This window comes from Carassius gibelio, chromosome A22 (genome assembly GCF_023724105.1).
Source record: "Carassius gibelio isolate Cgi1373 ecotype wild population from Czech Republic chromosome A22, carGib1.2-hapl.c, whole genome shotgun sequence".
NCBI lineage: Eukaryota > Metazoa > Chordata > Actinopteri > Cypriniformes > Cyprinidae > Carassius > Carassius gibelio.
Window position 1 is genome coordinate 16089876 of NC_068392.1, and position 23186 is coordinate 16113061.

The 23186-nt window shown below is 36.7% G+C and overlaps 1 protein-coding gene across 1 annotated transcript; it reads left to right on the forward strand.

Moving 5' to 3' along the window:
• Positions 1-481: 481 nt before the first annotated feature.
• Positions 482-13188, forward strand: LOC127942479 (immunoglobulin iota chain-like). Its single transcript, XM_052538195.1, has 3 exons — positions 482-683; positions 773-1096; positions 13145-13188. Exons 1-3 carry the CDS (start codon positions 641-643, stop codon positions 13186-13188), a joined length of 411 nt encoding a protein of 136 aa, XP_052394155.1. The 5' UTR covers positions 482-640.
• Positions 13189-23186: the final 9998 nt, after the last annotated feature.

A 23186-nucleotide genomic window follows, 5' to 3' on the forward strand; every position in this document is an offset into this window, starting at 1 on the left:
CTGGTATATGGGTCTGTTAGAATATTTGTGTGTTCCTGTTTGGTATTGCAGCTTGTAGTTATAGAAAATGCTCTGAACAAACATTTTTTTTCCCTGTTATTTTTAATTTATTTATTTTGCACCGTATACATAAATTGTGAATTATGAAAAAAAAAAAAAAAAAAAAAAAAAAAATATATATATATATATATATATATATATATATATATAAATATATATATATATATATATATATATATATATATATATATATATATATATATATATATATATATATAATTGCAGAATATATAGTTTTGTGAGAGTCATCCTCAAACATAATCTTGAACTTGATCAAACATGTATATTTAAAATGTTACGTAAAAATATTTTTCCTTTTGTTATAATGGAATAACTCATACTGGGATGTTTGCTAAAATTGTTGGATGTGAGGGTGTACATGAAAGTTTTTACCAGCTGCCACCTGTTTACCACCCACACGCACATAACTGCTAATTACTCCAACCTTAAACATTGATTACATTAATTATTAGTGCTATCAGAGAAGCCCAGCTCTGACTTCCTCTTCTCTGTGTGCTTGAGGTTTCACAGTGTTTCCTCTCACAGTGAGAGATGTTTGAATGATCACAGTATACAAGATATGCATCTGGATCACACGATGAAGATCATCCAGCTTCAGATCTGTGAGTTAATCACATATTAGATTTGATTATTAAAAGGGGTTTGTTTTGATTATCTGTCTTGATAATTATCAGTTTTCTTTCTCTCATAGATCTGTTCATGTGGTCTCAAGTCACAGAGAGTCTAACAAACACAGCAGTAACTTTAGGAGCTGATGTGATTATAAGCTGTGATCTTGATATAAAGGAGATTTACTGGTTCAGACAGAAATCACCGGATCCTCCAGAGTTCATCTTACGCACTTACAGTAGCACATATGAAGGAGCTAAATATGAAAACAGACTCAAATACTCAGTGAAAACTAACAGTCGTCTGTTCATCAGAAATATCAGCGCTGATGAATTAGGAGTTTATTATTGTGTGAAAACTAGTGAACCACAAAAATTCAGCAACGGCACCAAAATCTACATCAGCGGTGAGTTACTTTCTCATTTCAGATGGATTTCAATTCATATGATGACTTTTATATATTCAACATGCTGTATATTTTTTTTATATGTTCATAAAGTTGTTAAAGACTGAAAATAGAATTAGAAACCTTTTACAGACTCAGTCCACGAGAATCAGACAGAATCAAATGATGCTCCAAAACAGGAGACACCATGGGGAATCCTGACCATCACTTCTGTCCTGCTGAATGTGCTCTTTGCAGTAGTAGGTGTGGACTTTTACTATTACTACATTACTATTAAAATCTAATTTAATACAAGGAAACTCTAGATAAGGAGACCCTTTTAAAACTGCATGTGAAATCGGTGATGTTTAATTCTGAGCTTTTTCAGGTTTGGTGAAGTGCTGCCTTGACGCAAGCAGAAGATCTAAAAATACTTCAGAGAAACCTCAAAGTACTACAGCAGCTCAATACACAAATGATCCACAGGCAAGATACTTCTTTAATAAATTAGCTTAATTACCTTTAATACAATTAATTAATTAGTGATTTGATAGTTATCTTTTAGTTTTTGATAATCTAAGTAAATCCTTTCACCATAATAGCGCATTTTAAAATGACAATAAAGGTGTGTCAGAAAAAGACATTTTAGTGCACATATGTCCATACATTTTCTGGGATACTCAATTCTGATTGGTCAGTTGCAACATTTTGGTCAAATATTTTTTTATAATTACTGCTAAACTGTATATTTGATTGTTGTGCTAGTTCTCTTTCTTCTCAACTTTCAACAAGACAATCATGGTCCTGATTACCCTGTCAGGGTTTATTTTCTTTTTATGACCATCTGACTGTTCATTCTGTCTTACACACACAGTATATGGCTATTCATTTACCTGATCTTCTTCTTTCAGTATGCTGACATTGATTTTTCCAAGCGCTCCAGAAGACACAGACCTCGTCCAGTACCAGAACAGGACCAGACCACCTACTCTCTTCTGCAGCCAGTCAAAACTGTAAAAACAACTTTATAAAATATCTATAAATGTCTTTACTAAATTAAAATGCATAATTATTGTTTTTTTTATTGTTTTTGCTCTGACCGCAGAGTAACATAAGTCTTGTTTAAGTGGAGACTAAATAAATTAGTCGTTTAATAAACTAGTTCAGTCTTTTTTTCTTCTATTTTTTTTATTTTTATTTTTTTGTGGGAATGGTGTTTAATCTAAATATATAGAGTGGAAGATTGTAATATAATGCTATATGCTTGTCTTATGCATTATTATTCTTATACAGACCATTTAAAAAAAAAATTTTTTTAGTTCTCTTAGATGTTCTTGTGAGCAATGAGAGTTAATGTAAACTGTAGGGCAATGTGGTTTCTGTGTGTTAGAGCAGCTTACACTTGCAAGTTTGTGTTACAGAATTTTTCATGTTTTGCAGAACTTTTCATGCAGCTAGAATGGAAATCACTTGATTAAATCTTAATAAATATATTAGGCTGAATATATATTTGGCTTGCATGTTAATTATTTTACATATTAAAACTTCTGCACAGCTTTTTTTGTGGTTAGCACAACTTTTGTTTCATGTGAAAGAAATAAACCTAAACCTTTGCATGCATATAGACATGTGGTTTTAACTTTTTACCAAGTGAACGTGGGTGAAAGTTTCCTTTTTGCCTGACAGTTTTTTTTTTTAAATAAATAATAAACAGATTTACTTGAACTCATTTTATTACTCAGTTTCTCATGACTGTTATGAGATGCTCATCAAAACCATCTGTGTCTCAGAACCAGGAAGTACAGCAATTATCATTGCTGCAAAAACTGACATTCAACTTATGACTTCATTTCTTCTGGCAGCTTCTGAGCAACTATCTTTGAGATTAATGCTAAAATATGAGGCTTTGGAACCCCAAAAATTGACCATTTATGTTCAAGCACACCTATAAAAAAAAGTTACATTTTACAAAGTGAAATGGTAACCGAAATAACCAGCAACATAATTTGCATTCATAGGATCACTATCTTTAAAAATAAAAAGCTACCAATATTTTGATGATGACATCAACGTCTCAAACTCTAATCAAGTGAACTTAAAATCAGTTTTTCTATTCAGCATGTTAATCAATTTGCATATTGTTGAGCCTGTATAGTTCTTGGTGATATTAAAAAATGTCAACAATCTTTTTTAACTTTTGGGGAAGTTATATAAATTTGGCTTTATTTGTTAATCAAAAAGGATTGATTTTATTTTGTCACGCCGCATTGAAGCAGTAATATGTGCAAAAGGAACCTCGGCCAAGTATTAAGTGCGTAATTAAACCTGTTTGGAGATATTGAACATATTGAACAAAAGCAACTGTGTGATACTATCATGTCAATATGGACCAAAATCTCAGAGGGATGTTTCCAACACCTTGTTGAATCTATGCCACAAAGAATTAAGGCAGTTCTGAAGGCAAAGGGGGGCCCAACTTGGTACTAGCATGGTGTAGCTAATAAAGTGGCCAACACTCTAAAAATGGCTGGGTTAAAAATAACTCAATTGGCAACCCAGCGCTGGGTAAATATTGGACAGAACACGTGCTGGGTTAAAGTAACCCAGCATGCTGGTTTACACATTTTAACCCAGCATGCTGGGTTATTGAGAAAACCCAAGATAGAGTCATTTTTACCATTTGTGGGTTTGCATTTTTATGATTCTGGGTTATTATTGCTGGGTTATTCTCATAATTTCACTTTTGCTTAACAAAGCAATCATGGATTAATAAATAATGAAGAATACAGGTTATTTAGACTGTTAAAAAATATTTTTAATGCCATCTGACATTCAAAAAATTGTACCAATGACAAACAACATGGAATTTTCCCTTTTTTTGTTTCCAGCAAATGCAAAATAAATAAGTAAAATAAAAAAATCACATAAAAACAGTTGCAATAAATAAGAAAGTTATTTCTGAATGACCTGTGTCTGGCTGTTTAACTATTACATTTCGACATGTTTAGCTATTAACATTCTTTAAATTTAAATGTAAAATCATTTAAAGATGTCCTTAAATTTATATCAAGTATATAAAGACTCCTACTTAGGTAGATGTGCACTGCTTAGGGTAGTTCAACATATAGTTCACCCAAAAATGAAAATTCTGTCATTTATTACTCAGCTTCATGTCGTTACAAACCCATAAGACCTTCGTTCATCTTCAGAATACAAGTTAAGATATTTTCGATGCTTTCAGACCAGGGTGAATAATTAGTGACAATTTTCATTTTTAGGTGAACTATTGTCAAACACTTAAGCTTTGAAGCAAAGATCTACACCTGAGAGCAGTGTACTCCGTTATAGAGCCTGTCTATGGAAGGACAATTTTCAAAAGGAATTGCAAATATTTTCAATTGCTTTTTCCACGTGACAAATTGTGACATAATCCAAACACAATTGCAAATCTTGAACAAAAACACAGTTTCAAAAACAGTGAACAAAAATTACCATTTCAGTTTTCATGAGCGCACAGTGACTGCCAAATTTCAAATGGAAAAGCAAAGTCTGTTTGCAGCTGTATTTTCCATGTATTATGAGTAATAAGCCTGTCACATTGAACAAATACTGCATCATAGCAGCTTTACAGTATTAAATAGGAAAACAGTGTGTAATAATGCAAAGGGATAACAGTAAACACTCAGTTTTCAGTTAAAGTCAGTTCATCACTTGTATCGTCCCTCTGTGCAATCAAGTCGATGATATCGCTTGATATTAATTGTCCCCAACTAAGGAAAACCAAGGAACCAAAACTCCATCTGTGACAGAATGGAGAAAAAAACCTTGGGAGAAACCAGGCTCAGTTGGGGGACCAGTTCTCCTCTGACCAGACGAAACCAGCAGTTCAATTCCAGGCTGCAGCAAAGTCAGATTGTGCAGAAGAATCATCTGTTTCCTGTGGTCTTGTCCTGGTGGTCATCTGAGACAGGGGATCTGTATCTGGGGCTCCAGTTGTCCTGGTCTCCGCTGTCTTTCAGGGATGTAGAGGTCCTTTCTAGGTGCTGATCCACCATCTGGTCTGGATACGTACTGGATACGGGTGGCTACGGTGACCTACGGTGAAGAGAGAAACAGACTTATGTTAGCATAGATGCAACATAAGAACAAGTACATGAGGTGTTATTAATTACCATGTCTGTTTTTTCACTGTGTCGCACGTTACCTACCAAAACTCAAATGGAATCGCAATTACTTTAGCATCTGAATTTCCAATGCCTCACATGGAAAGCTGTACATTTTTACCAGAGGTGGGACCATACTATGGAGAGTGTTTGTATTGGAAGGTGATGTCACTCAAAGACAATTGTTCCAAATGCTTTGAACAATGGAGGTTAAGGCACTACTAAAGGCAGCTGCCGCTCCAAGAGATGCGTGTTAAAGAACAGACAATGCAACCTGGATCTCCCTATATTCTTGGCACCTTACACAATAAATAATTATGTAATTTTTACCCCAAATGCAGCTACTATCCCCTGCTAACAGTTAGAGCCGCATGGTACTATTGGTCAATATTCACCATTAACCAAATGCTTTTCACCGGAGGAATAAAATATAGGGTAAGATGCAAATAGGTAAATAAGAGTAGAACTGCAATGTTGTTTTGCTGACATGCATCAGAGTGCAAACAGTGAGAGATTTGGGGTAAAAACTACAGAATATATCCCAATAAAAACACGCCCCATAGTATAGTCCCACCCTTGACACAAATTGACAGCTTTCTGTGTAAGGCATCTGAAATTCAAATGCTTTTCAATTGCGTTTGGACTATGTCACAATGTATGCGTCCACATGTGGAAAAATGCAATTAAATATACAATTTGCAATTGCTTTTGAAAATTGTCCAGAATATCCTTACCTGTCCATTGATGATGATCAATGCCTGAGAGATCTGCTGACATTTTTAAATCGCCATGACAATTGGATGGGGTTTTGTGGACTCTGCTCGATTAAGGAATTCCATGTTTGTTCCAACCTTTAAAATAAAGTAAAAAAAAATACAAATTGTTTTAATAACAGTGATTCAGTTCAATAAACTGTGTGAAGTTAATCATGAAATTGACCCATCATGATTACTTATTACATTGACCTATAAGTTGGTCTACAGAAGCAGAATATGATATAGTGATTGGCTGAAAGGTGTGCTTTCAAACTGTCTAATCAATGGGATGTTCCAGTCATAATAAATCACAGTTTTATGTTAATATGCTGGGCTGGCTATATCAAACACACATGAACAGTCACTGGCACAGATAAGGGAGATCACACTGCAAGCGTACAGTCATTTCTATGACAAGTCTTGTAGATACTGGGTTAATCCGCGGTTTTAAAACAGTCCATATATAAACACTTATAGTGTACCAAAGTGATAAAGACAAGTCAAAAACACGATCTGGAAAATTGGTATATGATGTTTACGCTCATAAAATGTACATTCTGAACACAAAGTTACAAATTGCAGCTTTAACTATAGCACGAAATAAAAATATATTTGCGTTTAAGTTACGTGAGGGTTAACGTTAGTTGATTATCACAGACAAACAATTATGTAAAATGTATAATAAACACGAACTTACCGTTAGCAACTCAAGACTGCACTCGACGAGTTTTTCTCACACAAATGTATCCATGTGCTTTTCTGACAGGAAAAAAACACATTTTGAATTATAATTTGTATGTAAAAGGACTTTATAAACCACAAAAGCATCAAATCACCTCACTAACGTCACTACGTCACTCGCTGTGCGTGCGTCACTTTGAAATGCCCTGAGAGACATCGATAGCTGTGTCCAAATTCAGGGTCTGCATCCTCCTTAGGATCCTTCCTACACGGTTGAAAGAGGATGGGTCCTCCGACGACCGCAAAAACCAAATGTCGGTGTTTGTGAATATGGACAGCCTACCCTTCTTTCGGTTCCCTCCCTTAACCGTTGCTCATATCCTGTTGCCTAGCAACCGTGACAGCGCTAAGCAAGACGCGGGTGAAGAGCTCATCCTTCTCTCCCTGGAGCTTTATAAACACTTCTGTCTGCTCTTTCGTCCATTGAAGCGTTAAAAACAGCTTAAATCACTAACAAATAAGCTGTGTGTAAGGGGATATTCACACAGGCAGTAAGGAAGAAGCTAGTTTACGAAAGTAAATTTTTTTATTTATTTTACATATACACGTACAAATGTAAAAAAAAAAATGCTTAACGCTAAAACAAAATGCCTAACTAGAAAACCACTGAAAATATATATTTTTGAAAAGCCAGTTTTTAAAAAACATTGAAAATAATACTCCTCCCCCACTCCGCTACCGCTCGCTTCGTCCTGCCGAAAAGAATTATGGGATAGGTAGGACGCGAAAGGATCCACCACACCCATCCTTCCAATTCGGGGAAAAGGAGGACGCATTTGTGGGCCGCATTTGAAGGATCCTACGAATTTGGACAGCCTTTGTCGCGGCGCTGTGACGTAACATCCATCAAATGCGTCCTCCGAAGGATGTAGACCCTGAATTTGGACACAGCTATCGATTCTTTTCCGGGAATCACTTTGTTCGCGAATTACTGAACCGGTTTATTTGAACCGGATCGTCGGTTCTTTTAGACCTGCGGTCCGACTATATTGTACGTAATTTGTATGATTTACATGTCGATATGGACAACTGCAGGTATTTACATTAGAGCAGAAAATCGTATTCACTTTTTGAACTATTTTACTCACTTAACCCTTACGAAAATTAACCATGGTTTTACTACAAATAAAACCAAAAAACCATGGTTACTGTAGTTAAACCATGGTAACCACAAATTAACCATGGTTTTGCTATATTAACCATAGTTTAACCATGGTATTTGTAGTAAATCTGTGGTTTTACAAACGGCAGTCAATACACCAAAAAACCATGGGTTACTACAGTTTTACTATAATAAAACCATGGTTATTTTTCGTAAAGGAGTTAAATGTCAAATTCGCTTTTCAGTGTCAGAAATGACTTTTTCCTCTATTTTCTAAGGTATTCGCATATTTCAGCCATCCGTCACTGTCTGAAACTTAATAAAACTGTATTAATCTGTCGTCTCAGATACCTTAACACGATTATGCAAGTCACGTAACGTAGGTTGGCCGTTGGAGGTAAACTGTTCAGCATTTAACGTAAATAATGTTGGCCTGTAGAAGTTTAACAGTATTGTTGCCGCAAAAAAAAAAAAACGTTATAATTCTGCCAATTGAAATTAATTATTAATGAAAACATTAAATAAACTTACCTTAAAACAGTTGAAAGCCGTGGCTTTGCCCCGTTGTTCTTCCAAAATGACAGTTGGGGAGCGATTTAAACATCTTCAAGGCGCGTTAAATAACCCAGCACTGGCCTGAAACAACCCAGCGACGCAACCCAGCAGGTTTAACCCGACACCTGGTAAATTGAAACTACCCAAAAGTGTTTAAAAAGAAATAAAATAACCCAACAAAATGACCCAACAGACTCAACCCAACATTTTGGGTTAAAAAATAACCCAGCCGTTTTTAGAGTGAATGAGTGTATATATGCGTGAAAAAATATATTTCTATATATTTTTATTTTCAATATTTTTATTGTGCCTGTGTTATAAAAAGTTACACGGTTTTTAAGTGGCCAACTTCCTACAACTTGAAACTGAAACATGGACAGATCAAAAAGACATTTATTGTTATTAACAGATCAGATCATTAACAGGTGTCCTATTTCAGCAGTGTGCTTGTGCTTTATTATGTTATAGTTTTATAGTAAGTTCAAGCTAGGTCTCAGTGAGCTTTATGATGTTAAACATACACACAGTAAGGTAATTTTAGCATTTTCAACAACTTTTGGAAAATATCTGAAAGTAGCCTGTGCTAGTGTGGATGGAGAACGTCTGAAACCAGTCCAGATCTTATCCGGAAGAATGTGGATGTAGACTTGCAGTATCTGAATGTGTAGAAACAGTTGTTTAAATAGTTCAGATGTGTTATTCATTACTGTTCAACCTCTCCAGCAGCTGGAGTCAAAATTATTCAAATATTTTTGTAGGGTATTCAAACTCTCAAACTCGGGGAAGCATGGACACTTTTAGTGCTAAACATCAGTTAGATTGACCGAACTAATCAAATTGTGTGAAACTCTTTCAAATACATGAGACTTCTCTCATAAACAGTTGTATTCAGAGTAAACTCAAAGTATAGACTTCTGTTGTACTTCCTGTTTCTTCTACCATGTTTGTAGTCCTTTGTAGTTTTTCCTGCTCATGTCTGTATCTTCTCTTGTTTTGGTTTGGTTTCCATTAAATGTACATTTGTGCTTAGATCCTCTGAGTCCATCTTCTATTCTCAATCTGCTCATGTCACGCTAAAGAGATTTTTTTTTTTTTTTTTTTGGCATGCATATTGTTTGAAATATTTTCCCACACATATTTAATAATATCTAACTTCTACACAGTTTCTCTCTCTCTCTCTCTCTCTCTCTCTCTTTCTTTCTGTTGTTGACACAAGCATGGTTTTGTGCAAATGACATTTTCCACTGGTTTGGTGGCTTAATGAACAGCATGATCACACACACTGGCAGTAAATGGCAATAATTTACAACAAGTTTCATTTAATTATCATGAACAATTAACAGCTGTATTTTATTTATTGCCAAAGATTATTTTGACCACATAAGTGTCTTGGAGTGGCTATGTGAAGAGAGATGTGTGGGTTTCTCAGCTCCTGTTGTTTTGCATGAAGATGAAAAATTGTATTTCTATTGTATTATTATTATCATCATTATTGTCAATGACAAAGGGTTATGTGAAGGTCAGTGGTTGAGATTTGAACAAACAGACACAACACTAGATCAGAAGCAAACCTGTCTTAACTTCCTCTTGACTGTGGTTCAGGTCCCTGTTATTGAGAAACCCGTGTGAAAGAAACAAGACTGCATCACGCTGAAGTGTTTGAACATCCTGAAGATCATGCAACACCTTCTCTGTGAGTTTATTCTTCTTCATGAATGTTTTATTCTTCTTTATACGTTAATTTATAATTTTTTTTAGACCATAATAATCCATATTATGTTTGTGTGTGTGTGTTTTATTTCACAGTTCTGCTCATATGGTGTCAAGCAGCAGGGCCTTGACAGTATCAACCAACAGACTTGTCAAAATGCGACTATAAACTGTGATCTTGATGTACAGGAGGTTAACCGAGACTTTCCTCCTCCTAAAAATATGGAATGATATTCCGGACCTTATTCAAAAGGAATTGCAAATTGTATTTGCAATTGCGTTTTCAATTTTTGGACGCACAAAATTCGACATAATCCAAACGCAAATACAAATTGCGCATTACCGTTTGCATTTTCGTTTAAGCGAACGCACAGTGTCTGCCAAATTCCAAATGGAAATACAAAGTCAGTTTACAATTGTGTTTCCCATATCTTACAAGCTATGAGCCTGTCATATTTAAATAGCAATATTAATTACCATATTTGCTTTTTCACTCTCTCTGCACTGCGCATAACCTTTTTTCTAACCTTTTTTCCCCAGAAACTACCCCGCCCCATCCCCCCCATACAGCCATTACAAATGAAACTAAATATTATATCAATTGCCTTTTTCTCTTTTTTTATCCAATGACAATGCACTAATATTTTGAGTCGCTTTAACACGAAAACAGAAAACTCATGAATAATCATGTATGATCCGCCCAGTGACACCAAATATCTCAGAAACCGAAAATTTCAGAACTTGCTGAGCCTCACTAGTAGACGTTCAGTTGACAAAACTGAAAAAGGCCATCATGCAACCATCTGCTGTTTCTACCATTACAACAGAGCAAAAGAGAATGTGTGAGTAGAGGGAGTAAAGGACTAAAATGAAGAGAAACAGGCAGAATCTTGTGTTTAAGTTTAACAAAATGAGAAAAAAGAAAGATGTATCTTCATGCTATATTATTCTCAATTATTTTCTACATGATTACATGCTAGCAGGATTGTTGTAAGCAGTTTAAAGACCTCTTCACACCAAGAATGAGTCCATACCGCAACTGTTTAACATTTAATGACTCAACATCATTGGAATATATTTTCCAGCTGATGAACAATAAAAATCAGAATGGACCTGACTTTTGAAAAGGATGAGCATTTAAGGTGGCAGACAACAACATCACTGCAGCGTGTATAATAATAAACATAACCTTATCGTCTGCTGGTATGGATGCTAAAATAGTTATTGTAGTTACTATTCTTGGTATTGTGGCGAGTAGGACTTTTACCGGCAACGCCACCCAGGGAATTTCACCCCGAGAATAGGATTTGACTAACTCAATAGTTAAACCACCAAAATACAAAAAGCACACATGTTTGAATTATGCATGAAGCCAGAGACGTAGTTCCGTTAAAAGACAATTTTATTCATACAATTACTAAAATACAAGTATAAGATACCATACACCCTAAAATAGAAATGAGTGCTGAGGCCTTACCAGTGGAGAGGTAGGGTCAAGGGGTGTGGGATCTCAGGGAAGGATTCCCCAATCACACGTGAAAACTCGCACACACACACTGTAATAAAAAACCAAAAATAAGCAAACAAGGGAAAACACAGCACACAAGAAGAGACCACCACCGAGGACACCGACACCACCACTTTCGGCACTCAGCACTGCGTGAGAGAAAACAGTCAATTATTGGGGAGGGAAATAAATCAATTAGCCAAAAATAAATGAAAACAAAAGCAACTTCAATCTAAGGCAATTCTAGGCAGCAAAGGGGACTTAATAGCTGCCTAGAGCCTAACAAAAAGAACCAAAGTTTAACAAATCAAAGTTTCAGCAAAAATGAAAATCTTTATCAAAACTTTAAGAAATATAAATTAACCAAAAGAATCACTTAATCATAAATTTAACAAAACCCCATAAACAGACCCCATTCTCCACACACATTAAGGAGCACAGTCAGTCCAAAAGATAGGCAAAGTTATCATCTGTGGCATCAATCACTCAAATACAGCCCTGCCAGACACCCAATTGGGCAACAGGTCCTGGTGCTGGAAGGCACGTAGCAGCGTTCAGAGCTTGAAGTGAGTTCCTGTAGCTATATCTGGTTAAGCAGTTTACAGTTAAAACAATAGTTGAGACAAAACAGCAGCGTGACAGGGAAAAGAGGGGCTGGTGCAGATACCAGCACAAGCGAAGCGGTTTACAACCTTGATGCACACAAACAAACCAAAGTCAATAACGGTTTGTGATTAAAATACACACATAATGCCAACTAGTATACATCCGTACCCATCAAGGAGCCTCACACCAATAGTGACGATAATACAGCTACATTGAGCCAGCAGCCAAACTCAACCCGGTTCCGTCACAGGAATGATCGGGTTTATAACAGGGAGTAGTGATGTGACATTTGAACTGAGGCGTCGGAGCTTGTGTAGAAAAAAAAGGGGCGTGCCAGATGAAGCCGCGATTCGAGGCTTGTGTTGTTAACATGGAAATCACGTGACTGATGACAAACGAGGCCTCGGTTTGTGTGGACACGTCATCGGTTCGGTCTGAGTGTCGGTTCCGGATAAAGGGGGTTCGAAACTCATGCCACCTTGTGGGTGTTGTCAGGAGTAGATGAAACAGATGTAGTAGAGTCAGAGTTAGAGTTAGATAGTTGTGCCGTCATCGTTATTGTATCATTTATGTGTTAGGGCTGTATATTATTAGATTATATCAGGTTATATTAGTCATAGTATAGTGTTATTATTAATTAAAGTAGTTATATTATAGTATTTTTATGTTGATTAGATAAGATTTTTTGGATTGATTTGTTTTTTTGGATTTGGACTGGACTGCTTTTTGATTTGGATTGCCCTTTTGGATTTGTTTGCTTTTTGTGACCTCTTCCTTTTTCCTTGTAATGGAGCAAGCAAGAAAGAGGAAATCCTCCCCTTTCTGGGAGTTTTTTTGAAATGGTTGGTCACAATAAGTTATGTGTATTATTATTGTTTTACTCACTATAAGGCTGTATTGTATTTCATGTCTATTCGTTTATGTTTCTAGGTGAAATGCTTGCTGTGCCTAAAGGAGCTGACATAGAACAATAACACCTCCTCCATGCTCAGGCATTATCGAGCACTGCACGAGCATGCACAGACTACTAACAATCTTTATCAGTCAAATAAAATCAATATTTATCCAAAGTGAATCTCACAAGATCTGAGGATCCACTAGTATATTGGGCTCAGCGTAAACATCTGTATCCTCATTTATACCAGCTGGCACTGACATTTTTATGTTCCCCCGCATCCTCTGTTCCATGCAAAAGGATCCTTTCCAAGGCTGGAGAGGTTCTATCCAAAAGGAGGAATCGTCTAAGCCCCAACACAGAAAAAAATTCTGTTCCCCAATAAAAAGAATGTGTGATCCTTCCTTCACCCACCCAGTGTTGTAGTTTGTTTCTTTAAATCCATAGTCCCATAAGCACAACATTGCACTAAAACTAGTAACAGTTTAATGCACAAAACACCAGAAACAGTTCTTAACCTTTCCCACCCCACACTTTTCTGTTGCAATTTGCGTTATTACACCCCCTCCACCATAAGAACTACACTCACAGTCTCACTTTTGTTGTTCCTCCTACTGTCACTATCCAAACAATTTATGAATAATGAATGGACTGTGTGTGACAGTTGTCTCTGCACAAGTAAATTCAGCCAGAGAGAGAAACATATTTTATTTGATACCCAGGCAATGGAAAAATGTCTGCTCAGGTCATTGATTCAGTATTTTCTATAGGTCTGCTATTTCCTTGCACAGTAGCTAGGTGTCACTAGTGAGCAATAATGAATGAAGCTTCGAGTAATGAACCTTTTGGTGAAGCAATGGTTGTGAGGTCTCAGTGGTTCAGGAAGCCTCATTTTGCCATCACTAACAGGGAGAGACTGCAAAAAGACACTGCACGCTGTAAATGTAAACAAGGCCTATAGATGAATCAAATCAAAGCCCACTGCATTACCTGTCGAATTACCGTGAAGAGTCAAGAGCAGAAATGTGCCTCCGGCAACAAAGAGTAAGAAGTGTCCATAGGGAACCCCTGCCTATATAGCATGCAGCCAAGTCCTGATTGGTCCTGAGAGAGTGTGATTGAAACCACTGCGACCAATCAACCCGAATACAATCAGTGTGATTGGAACCATTGCGGCCAATATCAACCTGCTACAGTATGAACAGCCTTAAATGATCTAATTTGGCCTGAATTAACTGAAGATCTGATGTGTCACATGACAAGTTAACTAGCATTTCCAGACTTGCTTTAAGACAGATGTGTTCAATTAAAATAAACATGGAAATAAAGGCAGACTGTGAGGTGTGGACAGATATCATGTACTGTTAGAGCGTGTTTAGACAGTGCTAATAAAGAATTAAAATCTCAATATAATATAATTATATTATATAATATAATTATATTGAGTGGACTCAATATAAACTTTATGATATAAACGCTCTGACTACTTACAATGGCCACAGTCTGCATGAGAGCTGAGGCGATGGTCAATGACAGGAAAAGCTATAGAATATCATATGAATTTGCTGAAATTGTTTGAATTTTTACTAGTTTGACGTAGCACAGGGCTTGTACTGATGGGGTCGTGAGGTATGTAAAAAATAAAAAATAAATGAAAAACATCACATTCGGTGCAAAATGTAATTGCAGTAAAGTTCTGTCAGTAAATGTTTGCCTTTGCAGCTTTTGGTCTTCTCCGCAAACACACAAGATAGTCAAATTCACCCCTCTCCACAAACCAGACGGGTTTGACAAGAGTTTGACAGGCCCGTTGGACTTCCTTTTCAGCTGAAATAAAGAAAAAGTAAAAAGTTGTTGTTGTTTTAATACATACATGTTGAGAGTGTGTTAGAAATGATCTGTGAACACAATATTTGAAAGGAATGACTATAAAGAAGGTTATTAACACATGAAGTAAGGATACATGAATTAAAGTAAATCAGTTATAACTAAATGTCTTCAACATTACCTGTGAAGTCTTGAACCTCTGAAGGACTTCAGCTTCCCTGACAACTTCTTCAAGTTCAGCATTGAGCTTCGAGTTCAAGTTCCCTGTTAATACAAGAACTGATCCAAATCTGATTCTGGCCTTTGAAAATATGCCATGACGAACAAAAGAAAGAAAGAAAGAAAAATACGTGCTACTGGATTATGAATAACAGTTCAGAAAAATAGGTAAGAAAAATCTTTTTAGCAAAACATTTCGAACATCTGGGAGAGTTTAAACCAAACAGTTCAAAACGCAAATAGCAAGGATATTAAAATACATCCACAATGTACTTAGGCAAAAGTTAATGTTACATATCTCCTGTTGCCAATATGGGCGCTCATTTACAGAACGCTCGTATGGGTCGTGTTTGAGGAGAGTGACAAACAACCTACAGTATACGGTCGTATGAGTTGGAGGACTTGTTGGGTTAACTGGTTATTACTGAAACTACCAGATCATCGGGTCTGATATTACTCTCTTCTACAACTTCATCTACTTTTTACTACGATAAAACATTTAAACACAAATATTCAGTTCAGGGTAAACATCATCTGTTCATAAACAATGTCACTCATGATTTAGGACTTTATTACTGTGTGAGCACAGATACACCTCCAAAATACAGCAACGGCACCAGACTGTACATCACTGGTGAGTGACCATTCAGAACAAGAATCATACAGTGGTGAAGTATATTGATCAGAATCAGATTATCATCATCTCTGCTTTCATCAACGCTATCATAATATCTGTGTGCGCTATTTTTAACATGTTTAATGAACATTTGGACAGCTCTTACAGTAATAGCTTTTTATATTGACTACAATGGTTATGTTAATAAGAACAAATTATATGTTTTTGGCTGAATGTTAAATCTGAATTCACTTTTAAGGACTGTTAAAGCTTCTTGTTGATGGAAGGAACCGAGACAACCTGAAACAATTTCAAGATACAAATCTTCACGTTCTGGATTTTGAACAATCTCAAGACTCTAGAATTGCAGTCAGTAACCAGATAATTAAGCCACAGCACAAATGAAATGCTCCTGACCGCAATAAATGTTCAAAATCTGTTTCATTTCCACTGTGTTGTGAATCTTTGTTTGCTGAACGTGTTTTGTGTAAAGACTTCATCTAAGGATCTGGATTTTGGTTGAGCTACATATATGCCTGTAAGTAGCCTAGTTGACATGAAACATTAATTCTCCTTTCTTTCTGATTCTGGTATAAAATATATGTCCAAGACATGACTTGACACCATATACTTATATGTGATTATAAAAGGGAAGTAAACAGATGTTTATGATTGTGAGGGAGGGACTGAGGAAGTGATTATTGAAGGAATGTCTGCTTCAGTTATCTACAGGACTCGGTTTAGAGAGCAGACTCCAGACGAGGCTCGGTAAGTGACTATCTTTATTTGTTTATTTTAGTTAACTGCAATTATGGTTATATTTTTAAATGTCTGCTAATATAAATCATGCTGAATCTACAGAAAAACCTTTCATTTCTTTAGAGCGATTTCATTTTAAGTTTATTTTGAGGTTCAGTGTTAATTCTATCATTGAGTGTGTTCTTGTTAAATTGAAATGTGATTATGATCGTATTATGTTTTTATAGTGCTCTTCTTGGTTGTGCGTTATATGTATGTAACCGAGTGAATGTATTTAACATACAAATGTTATGGATGCGTTTTATTTACTAGTTCAAACTTATTTATACACCATTCAATTTATTCATTTAAATTAAGAGGTAAAATAAATAATATATGTAAACTATAAAACTATAATAATTACATGCATAAATATTAAAATGTACCATTTGGAAATGAAAATGCTAACAAAATAAACATCAGAAATATTGCTTCGACCAACAGTGAACATAATAATGAATTTTACTAAACTAAATGGAAAGCTGGAATGGTGCGTGTCTGAAGTCTGCAGTACAAGTCGAGGAATATGGCACATTTTAATACAGTAGCTAATAACTGTCACGGTTGGTAAACCGTGATCTCGGGTTGTTTACACTTTGTGGTGAATTCTGTGTGTTCTGCGTTTGCACTGATTAGTTGTGGGCGTCTCCATTAATTGTATCAGCAACAGCTGCCACTCATTACTCATCTCCTATATATATGGCTTGTCTCACGTCTTGTGTTTGGTTGAGATCGTTCTGTGACGGCTGGTGAAAGACAGTCCGGAAACAAATGCGAGTTAACAGGATTTAATGAAATGAAGACAAGTAGAACAATGATACACAAAGACGATGGGACGATAACACTCCAGGGAGACGGTGGTTGGTGAGAAATCCAGCCTGAAGTGGAGTGTAGGTGGGAAGTCCGGGTCTAGGTGGCGTGAGGAAGCAGGAGAGAGTGGCACAGGAACTGCGGGGAATAGAGCCGAAGGTAAGTGTCCGTGGCTAAGGGATCGTGCGGAGAGTGGATGAGGTTCTAGGAAAAACACAGACATCCAAACGCAAACTAACACTTTAACCAGACGGGGGTAACACAACGACATGAAACAACGATCTCACAAACACAAGACGTGAGACAAGCCATATATATAGGAGATGAGTAATGAGTGGCAGCTGTTGCTGATACAATTAACGGAGACGCCCACAACTAATCAGTGCAGACGCAGAACACACAGAATTCACCACAAAGTGTAAACAACCCGAGATCACGGTTTACCAACCGTGACAATAACAGATTATGTTATCAGTTGTTTCACCAAAGCTGTGATGCTCAGATGTTTTTTTTCTTTTTTTTTTACCTTGAAGGAACAAACACACTACAACAATAGAACAGAATAAAAACATGCACAAATAGAAAATGGCACTGCATAGACCAGAGACAGGAACCAAGTCACACATGTGCAAGTCTCAAGTAAGTCCCAAGTATTTTTTTCTTGGGCAAGTCAAGTCAAGTCACAAGCTATGTTAAGTCAAGTCCAAGTCAAGTCACCTTAATATTGTTATTTTACCTGCAGAATCTGATCTTAATAAAGTTAAAAGACAAGATATAAGTAACTGTCAGTAAATTAAAATAATTTGGATTTGCATTGTAAATACTCATGTTCAGTAAAATACATCATGGAATCAAACAAAATTGTAACTTCCTAAAATTATTTATTTTTCACTTCTGCCAACAGTGTTTGAAATGTTTTACATATTCAACATTGAGTCCATAAAACAAATAACAGATAAACATCCAACAGACTCCTCTCTGAACACCACTCTCTCTCTCTCTCTCTCTCTCAAACACAGTTTACATACAACATTAAACTGTTACATTTCTCTTCTCTCTCTCTCACACACTCTCTATCTCTCTCTCTCACACACACACACACTCACTCTCTCTCTCTCTCTCTCAGAGTATAGAATATAAATATGACGTATTTTCAGTTGTTTCATACTTTTTTGTTATGTACAGTACAGACCAAAAGTTTGGACACACCTTCTCATTCAAAGAGTTTTCTTTATTTTAATGACTATGAAAATTGTAGATTCACACTGAAGGCATCAAAACTATGAATTAACACATGTGGCATTATATATGGAATTATATACATAACAAAAAAGTGTGAAACAACCGAAAATATGTGATATTCTTGGTTCTTCAAAGTAGCCACCTTTTGCTTTGATTACTGCTTTGCACACTCTTGGCATTCTCTTGATGAGCTTCAAGAAGTAGTCACCTGAAATGGTCTTCCAACAGTCTTGAAGGAGTTCCCCGAGAGATGCTTAGCACTTGTTGGCCCTTTTGCCTTCTGTCTGCGGTCCAGCTCACCCCGCCCCTGGAATGCGTTTTTTTTTTTGACGGCCTGCTAGCGGATCATTATTTCCAATGCCGTTCACATCACGTCTTTTGCGCGCGCAAGTTCGTTATTTCCAATGTAGGCGCGCGGTATGCGCGCTCATAATGGAAGCAACGCGCTCACGACGCGCACCGCATCGAGTTAAAAACATCTAAACTTTTCAGAATGCTGCAAGCACACAGCAGTTCATGTGACAATAACTAACCAATCAGCTTCATCCTTTCCCGTATCAACGTTGAAAGCTCAGCTAAGATGAAGGAACAGCTGTTCATAGCTGTATATGGATTGCCATTTTGAAATGAATTTAGTAGCAGAGCTATTACGAGCGATTTTTAGTGCTGCAAATCAATGTATCCTTTGCTGAAATTTCTACTTCTTCATTGAGAGAGAGCGTGTCATGGATGCTTAGCAACGACAGACGCCCCAGGAGCACTTCTGCCCGAGCGCTTTGGAAAGAAGGAGAAAGCGGCGCGACTAGCGTTTTCCACGCGTTTTTAGTCGCGAACTATTGAAGACAAAAGAGATTTTACACAGAACACTGAAATGCTTTAGCCAACTGTAAAAAAGACAAATAATAAAATAGCAAACAGATCTTGATATCTTTTCATTTTCAAAATTATTTCCAAACTGAAGTAGAATTTATCCAGACTGCATAACAGAGATCGGGGCTAATTGTCACACTTTTTACTCTAGTTGATACTGTACTCAGCGAAAGGTTTTTCTGAAATTCATATATTTGATTACAAAAAGCTATTTTTTTAATTTTGCATCAGACACTACAACATATTGCCCCACAATGCACGCTTCAACGATGACTCCATGAAGAACAGTAAACATTCTTTATTAATGGAATCTTTTTATTCCGCAAAAGATTCTATACAATGGAAAAGGGTTCTTTGGGTTATTAAAATGTACTAGAAAAAAATTAACTGTTCACTCAAAGGTTATTTGGCATCACTTTTAGTTTAAGCATGTATGGGCTGAGCTGATAATGCATTGAGATGAATAATATTCATTGACTGTTTCAATACTGTAGACAAATTATTTCTCCTCTCAAAACTCACATACAGAGCAGAATCACAACAGAAAGTAAAGGCACTAATTGCATTTGCTCCTTGGCTAAATTCTGTTGGACAAAGACAAAAATAAAGAGGCCTTAAAACAAAATGTTAAACAATTCCATTCTAACTTAATTAAAATCATCCCAACACACTTATATTATTATATTGGGGTGGGGTGGTGTTAGTGCAGTGGATAAGACACACGTCTGTGAGACACCAATGAATCCACTGTGAGACACCAATGTGTCCCTGAGCAAGACACTTAACCCCTAGTTGCTCCATATTGCTATATATGTCGACCTCTGAAGTCGCTTTGGATAAAAGCGTCAGCTAAATGTAAATGTATATTAGCTTTTTCTCACAAACCTAGTTTCACACTTTGGATTAGTAATTCATTTGTGATGTGGCATGTGCAGATTCCTGTATCGCTGCGCTGAACGTTGTTGAGTTTGAGGGAGAAGTTTCCATTCAGATAATTCTCACGGATCATTTCAGTTCTGTTGTAATATGCTGAATCCTGATTTTCCAGAGAGACTTTGCCCTTAATAATGTCATACACTTTCAGGGTGTCGTTGTGTCTCCAGTGCACTGTAATGTCGTCCTCTGTTTTAAACTGAGATTTTTTAGAAGAACAAGGTAAAACCACAGAACCGCCAACAGAAGCCACAAATGGTAGCTGCAGAGGCTCTGAAAAAAGAGAGAAGTTGGGATAAATGAAACAGTTTTTTATGCAAGAAGTTTGCTTCATGACTGACTGTTGACTAAATAGCATCTATAGACTTGAGCAGTGGTTTTGAAACCTGGTCCTATGCACACTTTTGTATGTCTCTCCACACCTGATTTAATGATATAATTTAGAATTTTCGATGAACTAACCCTTTAATGACTTACCCTCATGTCGTTCCAAACCAGTGAGACCTCCGTTCATCTTCGGAACACAGTTTAAGATATTTTAGATTTAGTCAGAGAGCTCTCAGTCCCTCCATTGAAACTGTGTGTACGGTCTACTGTCCATGTCCAGAAAGATAAGAAAAACATCATCAAAGTAGTCCATGTGACATCAGAGGGTCACTTCACTGAAGTGTTCATCTTCATCTCTCTCTTCACAGCAGTTCAGTCAGTGTACTGTTTGAGTACATATTACTCCGGGATATTGGTTTGTTTTAACTCAGAGGGAGTGTCAGCCACATTAAAAAATGCAAACCGTTTAAAACAATTCAGTTCGATTTGGTGAACTGGTTCAAAAAGATCCGGCTACATCGAATGATTCGTTCGCGAACCGGATATCACAAACTGCTGTTTTTTGAACTCTCTCACAAAAGACACGGAGGAGATGACAATGGTGAATAAAGTCATAGTTTTTGCTGTTTTTGGACCAAAATGTATTTTCGATGCTTCAAAAAATTCTAACTGACCCTCTGATGTCACATGGACTACTTTAATGATGTTTTTCTGACCTTTCTGGACATGGACAGTATACCGTACACACACTTTCAATGGAGGGACTGAGAGCTCTCCGACTAAATCTAAAATATCTTAAACTGTGTTCTGAAGATAAACGGAAGTCTCACGGGTTTGGAACGACATGAGGGTGAGTTATTAATGACATCATTTTCATTTTTGAATTAACTAACCCTTTAAGGGTGTACTCACACTAGGCAATCTTAACAATGCCCGAGCATGTTTGACCCCAAAGCTCAGTTTGTTTGACTAGTGCGATAACTTGTGTATTAAATAAATTCAATGCACATAGACTGAAGTAGTTTAAGTCTTTGCTTCTTTTAATTGTAATGATGTTGGCTCACATTTAACAGAAACCCACCAATTCTCAACAAATTAGAATACTTCATAATAGGGCTGGGTCTCGATTCAGATGTTCCAGATCGATTCGATTTCGATTCACAAGCTCTCAAATCGATTCAATTTCGATTCTCGATTCGATTTTCTATTCGGACCCGAGCCCGACAAGTACATTTTGATTGACAGCTTTTTAAAAGCCCGAACCCGTCTACAGCCTGACATTATTCAAATGTACGCACGCACTCAGCTCTTTTGCCTTTTGTCAAGAATGAGTCATTTATACATGTTTTTATAATAATCTATACATGACTAACGTAATAGGCCGTTTGAACAAAGAAATAAAATAAGTCCTCTGTAACATCGTAATATCTCAGCACTCTATAAATAGCCCTAGGTATAGGCTCATTTAGCATATAAACAGGCCAACGCACCAATAAAAACAGTCTTTCTTAAAAAATTTAATTAAGATAAATTCTAAATTAAGATGGGTATTTGGCAATAACAAAATAATTCAGATAAGGGCTGGATTTGCTTCGCTATGGCAGCTGACATAATTAAAGAATAATGCCAACATTAGCTTATATAGCCTACCGTGTCTACATTATGCATTTAAGACTCAATTAATATTTAGTTATTATTTGAAAAACATTTACTCACCAAGATTAGGTAAGGACTACGTGTTTTTGTGGAGGAAAATGATTGAAGTACAAGTCTCGCGGGCCGCACGCACATCACGTCACCAATACAAACCAACCTGATTTATAATATTATAGCCTAAATATTATGATATCTAATCGATTAGATTCATTTAAATAAAAAGTTCTACTACACCTGATTCTGTCGGGAGCTGAACAATTTTGTGAAATTTGGCTCGATGTAGTAACAGCTCAATGAAGTTGCGATTGTAAAGCCTGTGTTTTACTTTCCGCATGAGCAATCCGGACGCGGACACGGACTTCTTCCATTTATACTACGAAAGCACACGCTGATGGTCAGTTCTGCAACAAACATGTGATAAAACAATTGCCCAGGATCATTGCACATCGCTGTCTTTATATTCTTTATTGACGGATTGCACAGGTTCGATTGGCAATGGGCTTCTTCACACTGCCTGAACATGTGCAATTGTGCTTTTGAAGACTACTGACCACGCGCACCTGTCCGCGCAGTCGTCTGCTCAGAACCTCGGCTCTCCGATGGCGATTTTTATGTCTCCCCTACCTAGAGCGGGCGGACTCGTGGACGCGGAAAGTATAAGAGGCTTTAAGATGCAGCCTGTATGACGCGCATGGAAATATGACTTGATGCGCGACATTGCAGAAAATGTGCGTTCACAAATCTAGCCAATGTTGATCCAAATATGGAAAGCACTTACG